Source organism: Sminthopsis crassicaudata, chromosome 1 (genome assembly GCF_048593235.1).
Source record: "Sminthopsis crassicaudata isolate SCR6 chromosome 1, ASM4859323v1, whole genome shotgun sequence".
Classification (NCBI taxonomy): domain Eukaryota; kingdom Metazoa; phylum Chordata; class Mammalia; order Dasyuromorphia; family Dasyuridae; genus Sminthopsis; species Sminthopsis crassicaudata.
Window position 1 is genome coordinate 15,847,505 of NC_133617.1, and position 6,000 is coordinate 15,853,504.

Genomic DNA, 6,000 nt, shown 5'->3' on the forward strand with positions numbered 1-6,000 from the left:
GAATTGCCCTTAGATTTGAGCTTATTGGAGAGACTTAGAAAAGTTCTCCCAAATGTGGATGTGTCTATAATTGCAGCTCTCACTGTGGAGCATCTTTGCCTTCTTGCTTACTAACCTCACGGTTCAGAGTCTATGATTCAGTAGCTCACGGTTTTATTTTACGTTTAGATGCGTAAGAAGGGTACCGTCCGAGGCACAACGGCTGCTGATGTCTAGATGAATCTTCTGTAGGGTCAGAGGCCATATCAAGCTGTGTAAGTGAAGGGCTGGGTGAACAGGATGCCACCTCAAATTCCCACTTTGCTGGTGACGGAGAGTCATTTGATGAGCACAGACTCTCCATATTCTGATGGTTTCATTTCTAAACATGAACAAACCCCCCCATAGAATAAAAAGCATTAGCATTAGAACTCTCAGAACTTCCGTCCTTCTCATAGAAAGACATCTGTGGCACAGGTTGAGATCAGTAATGGAGTAATAGCCACATGTACAAAATGGACTGAGTGTGCTTGAGTCCCACATGGCTGGGCTTGGGAGCCAGCTTTTTGTTCGTAATGAAGAGACTTTGATGGAAGGAGAGGAAGTGAGTTGCTTGAAGTCATAGAGATGATCAGCTGGTAGAACTGGGATTCAAACCCAGGCGCCCATGTTTGTAGTCAACAGTTGCCCCACATCCTGGTGCCTTTGAATGTTCTCAGGCTAGTACTTCAGGGGTGGCGAAGCAACTCCCCTGCCATTGTGTACCAGCTGAACCAATCTCTCCCTCCTTCATCCCCCTCCCAATTCTCTGGCCTCCCAAATCCTTTAGCTCTTAGGTTCCTAGGCAACTCAGTTCAGTTCTAATATCTGTAACCTCACCTAAGTTGAATTTGTAATGTCCATTTTTCGGTAGTCTTTGGCGTGGTGCTTCATTGGCTAGAGCATTTGTATCTAGCAAGGAATGGATGACTTTGTAAAAAGAGAACGGCCATCACAATTTACCCATAAGCACGGAAGCCAAATAGGGCAACATAGAACTTTATTCTGGAGAAGAGCAAATACAGGGGTCCTTCCTCCCTTGCTCTGTGGCCCACATTGTGAGGATCTTCTGTTTGGGCCAACTCTTTTCATTGTGTACCTAAGATTGAATAAACTACCTGGATATGAAGGAGGAGCTTCAGATGATCTCACACCCTTCCCTAAATGCACACTGCAGCCCACGTTTGGTTTGTCCAGCTTTTTTGCTGTCCCTTTATCACTTGGAATAAATTCTTAACAAAGTTTAGTGACCTTTTCTGCAGTTAATTTGCTTAATTTCTCCACTAATGGGATAGTGTTATGCCATTTATAAGATAAGTCTTGATTTATTTATTTATTTTTTAAAGTATAGCAATCTATTCAACTTCAATGGACTTTCTGATAAAAGGTTTTGCCATATTAAGCATTTTTTTTCTGGAAAATTGATAAGTCTTACAGTGTTTAAAAACTTAATTTTGTCTCCTTTCTCATACCCTTCTCTTTCCATTTTCCTACAGTTACGTAATCAAGGTCAAGTGAGGGGAACCAGTGCTGCCCATGACGAATGAGGAAGGATCTGACCAGTAACTTGCAGTGTTGACGTTTCACAGACATGTGCGTGTGACGATCTGTACACATGTACCGCTATCCAAACACGTGTGTATATATGTATATGTGTGTGTATATCTGTAGCTGTATAGAAACCGCATGTAGAGCTATAGATACTGATGCACGCACTTGTGTATATATGTACATACATACATACATCTACTTAGGGGATTAGTACAATTTCTCCAGAGTACTGTACCTACAGCAAAAAGGCAAAGGAAAATATTTTCATTATATATACCTGAAGCAGATTTTAATAATTATCAGAGTAATGCCATTAATGGATGAATTGACTACAATGTAATGCTAGCTGGTATGTTTCATGGATGTCAAGTTGTGGACCAATATATACTTTTTTGTTGTTCTCTTAAATGTCTGTTAAAAACTTTCTATTTTAGTCTCATGAGTAAACAGACTCCCAAAGCAAAAGTTTATTCTGAATTTTTTGTTTTCCCTCTGATTCTGGAATGTAAACTATGAATGTATTTATAGCTATTTATTTCTGGATGGTCACGATCTTACAGCCAACTTTGAGGATTTCTATGAGTAAGGAATCTGGCTATAATTTCATTTGTACTTGCCCTTGAAGGAAAAAAAAAATCCTTAAAAATTGTACCTGTTTTTATTGGATTTTTGTACATTTAAATTTCAAGTATTTTTCTATATCAGAAACTGGCAAAAAAAAAATGGGGGGAAGACACTGGCTTGTGATTTATAATAAACACTAAACATTTCAGAGAGCCTGTTAGGCACAAAAGAAATGGGTGATACTACTATATAATCTCAATAAAAAATACTGTAGGCTCGTTCAAGAAGTCGGAAGTGTAGCACTTCCCTTGAGTCAAATTTCTTGTGTCTGAAATGACTATTTTCTAAAACTGCATTTTGGAAACTATGCAAATGGCCTCAATTTCTCACAACTTACACAATGGAATATAATGCTGACTTTTAGCTCTTTTCATGTTGAAAATACATTTTAGACGAGAGATCATTCACTTTCAGATGAGATGAAAGTGTAGAGCATGGCCAGCCTTGGGTCTCTCTGCGCTGTCTGAAGACACGCTATGAAGATGATGGTATAATTCCAACCCTTTTGTGGATGGTCCTCAGATCTTCAGGATTTTTTAAGAAAATACTCACCTGGAGCCTCTCCTAGATATCTATTAAAATGCTTGTTAGATAGAAACAAAAAAAGTTATTTTAGGAACAACACATAAGTAAGATTTTTTTTTTTTTTTTTTAAATTGGGTTTCTTTGTCAGATTCCAACTTTTTTCTCCTCAGTCCTAGAAGCTTGTGTAGGACAAGGATTTAAGCCTTGATGACTGAAAATCATGCTCTTTCCCACTTAAAACATGCTCTTCTGCAGTAGAAGAACCCTACTGGTCATTTACTTTGCTGAAGGCCCAGCTAGCTCCCTTGCATCTGTCCACAGTGATTTTTTTGTCCCCTCTCGAAATGATTGCCACGATACGGCAAGGGGCGCTTTGCATCATGTTGTCCCGTTGGCCCCACCCCAGCTGCACTTCACACTTTTTCTGTGTACTCAGGATGAACACCAATGTTTACTCTCTGTGCATCGTTGGAACGGGGGCTTGTCAAAGCAAGATGGTTTGTCTGAGGAGAGTTGTTGCAAGGAGGATTATTATGGCCGACCTGTCAGCACAAAGGGTCTGGCTCTTTCCATTTCACGGACTCAGTCCTCAGTGGCACCTGTGGCATCATGGGGAGTGTGCTCTCGCATGGACAGAGCACCTGACGCATGGATTTTAATGGTTTCTTGATTCGCTGTGGAAATTGGAGGGATCGTATAGTGACTGTAAAATAACACGTTTACTCGACAGTTTCTTGTGTAAATTATAGTAAGGCAAAGTAATTGAAATTGGAACTGAAAATAAATTTGATCACAAAATGCCACTGACGTCTCCACATGGGTCGTTGTTTTCTCTCTGTGGTGTTGGGTTTGGGGCATCACTCCGTGCCCCCCTTGATAGTTGGATCGAAAAGCGAGTGCTCTGCTCTGCTCTCTTCGGTATTCTTGAGCCATTTGTCCCGCCTGACCACGAACTTATCACAGAATGCTGGTTCCTCATGTCCATGTCTACAGAGTATAAGTCCTCCTTTTCTTAAGTTGTTTTTTCCCTTTTGTTTATCTCCTTGTGATAAAAGGGATGAATCCCAAGTTACCCAAGGCTTTTCCTTTCCCAATGAGGTGTCTCGTACTTCCCATCATGGAGAAACATAATCCATGTATTGTTTGGGCCCCACACTCTGAAACTAGGTCAGAAGTAGGTGCGTCTTTGGAGCGGGCTCATGGAATCTTTTGCTCATGCCCCAACCCAAGGAAATCCTAGCAACTTCAACATTTGCCCCAGAAGGGCTGGTGCAGGCCTTTACATGGGGAGGAATACCTTTGAAACATCTGTGTCGCTTTCTCCTTTGGAAGGACCTTTGGCTTCTCTTAAAGCACAAAATGTCAACTGAAGGACAGAAGATGCAGGGCAGAGGAGTAGGCAGCTCCCAGTACCCTTCACCCTCCGAAGCCCGGGCAATCCCATCCAACTTCCTCCTCTGTCCCTTCCTAATTAGTAGAGGCAATAATCACATCCACTCCTGGGCTTCAGGGGATCAGGCACCATGACCTGTGTGTCCCAGGTATCGGATGAAGATCCGAGGTTTGAAAGTGGGTCTTGCTACACTGTGCCTTCCAGCTCTGGTGTTTGAAGGGATGTTTGTGGCACTAGGCCATGCCAACTCAGCTGATTTCTTTCCCTATGGCTGGGAAGTTTCCATCTCTTACCCCATTTCCTTCCATTGGTGCTCACAGGAACCTGACTTTCTTTAGAAGATAACCCCTCCTGGCACACCTGTTTTAGTGCAGAAGGCTGCAGAAGGCATGAGGAGGAGTTGCCGTGTACCTTGTTCCCCACTGTCCCATCAAACCTCCCTGCTACCGTCATTGCAACCAGCCTTCCCTTGGAAGTGGTCTGGTCCTTATGTCCTCCTTTGGGTCCCTCCCAGATTCTAAACCCAACCCAGGCCCCCTGCTTAGTTAAATACTCAGAACTTCAGACAAACACAGGGTTGTCCCATTGAACACTGGCCTTAGAGTTCATCTCCCAGTCTCAGGGTTCATTTTTTATTCCACCTCAGCCTGGGTAGTCTACCTTAGATATCATCATCGCTCATAACTGCCAACTTTCAGGGTATCTTGCACTGGGCCTGGAAGACAAGTTCAGATCCTCGTACGCGAGTCTGGGTAAGACCACCTCAGCTTGCACATCCATCATCCATCGGCTTTAATGGCTCCTGAGGGCTCTTCTGTCACCAAATCTTTGATCCTGCAATCTCTCTGTGCCCTACTCCTAAACCTATTTTTTTTTTTTTTTTTTCCCTCTGAGGCTGGGGTTAAGTGACTTGCCCAGGGTCACCCAGCTAGGAAGTGTTAAGTGTCTGAGACCACATTTGAACTCTGCTCTTCCTGAATTCAAGGCTGGTGCTCTATCCACTGCGCCACCTAGCGGCCCCTAAACCTATTTATTTTCATCATGACCTCCAGTGCCTTAAATCCTATTCTAATCTGTCATTCTACCCTTGTCCTTATCCCCCCTTTGAACATTGAGCCCTAGAGTTAATTGGTCATTATTGCCCATTGTTGAATCCTTTAGCTCCCATCTTCTCTCCCCACTCTACTTTCTTTGATCATTCTATCGTGCTTGAGGAGGTCCTGCAGCCTTTCTACCATCTAGATGCACCACAAATTAATTTCTCTAGTTTCAGGAGAAACTTCCACATGGTAGCGCTCAAAATGTCCCCCATCCCTCCCCACCCCCAAGCCCTCTACATTGTTCCCAACTCCTTTCCTCTTAGCAGATGACCCGACAGAGAAAAGCCATTATCCTGAGCCCTTTCCCACTCCTTCACATTTTTACCTTTCTTTTAGACTTAAGTTTAATGCTCCTTTGATTGATCTATTCCCTCTATTTTCACATGGAGCTTTCCTCCCCTCACCATTAACTCTCCCTTTCTTCTGCTTTCTTCTCTACTGTTTATGAAAATGTTCAGTTCTTCCTTAACCTTAAAAGAGCTATTTGGCCCTTCTATCCCCTCAACTTGTGAGCCTTTTTCCTCTTCCTTTTACTATTGAAATCCAAGAAGGTTGCCTGAGGGGACGGCCTTAACTTACCTCCTGCTGCTTACTTCACTTTCCTTACAGTTGAGCTCCTGACCTTCCATGCTACCAGAACTGCTGCGAGGAGACCGGTGACCTTTAATTTCTGTGTCGATTTTGTTGCTATCGACCACTTCCTCTTGGAGCATTTTCCCTGCTTGACTTGTGGGATGCTGCTTTTTTTTTTTTTTTTTTTATTCCATTTGATCATTCCCATTTCATACT

The 6,000-nt window shown here is 42.8% G+C and overlaps 1 protein-coding gene across 1 annotated transcript in view; it reads left to right on the top strand.

Annotated features, from left to right (window-relative positions):
• PITPNB (phosphatidylinositol transfer protein beta) overlaps window positions 1–3,521 on the top strand; it is a 75,281-nt gene extending 71,760 nt beyond the window's left edge. Inside the window, exons 11-12 of the mRNA XM_074295083.1 lie at window positions 169–254; window positions 1,515–3,521. Coding sequence (XP_074151184.1) covers window positions 169–216 — 48 coding nt within the window. The 3' untranslated portion in view covers window positions 217–254; window positions 1,515–3,521. The remainder of the gene's footprint in view (window positions 1–168; window positions 255–1,514) is intronic.
• The last annotated feature ends 2,479 nt before the right edge of the window (window positions 3,522–6,000 follow it).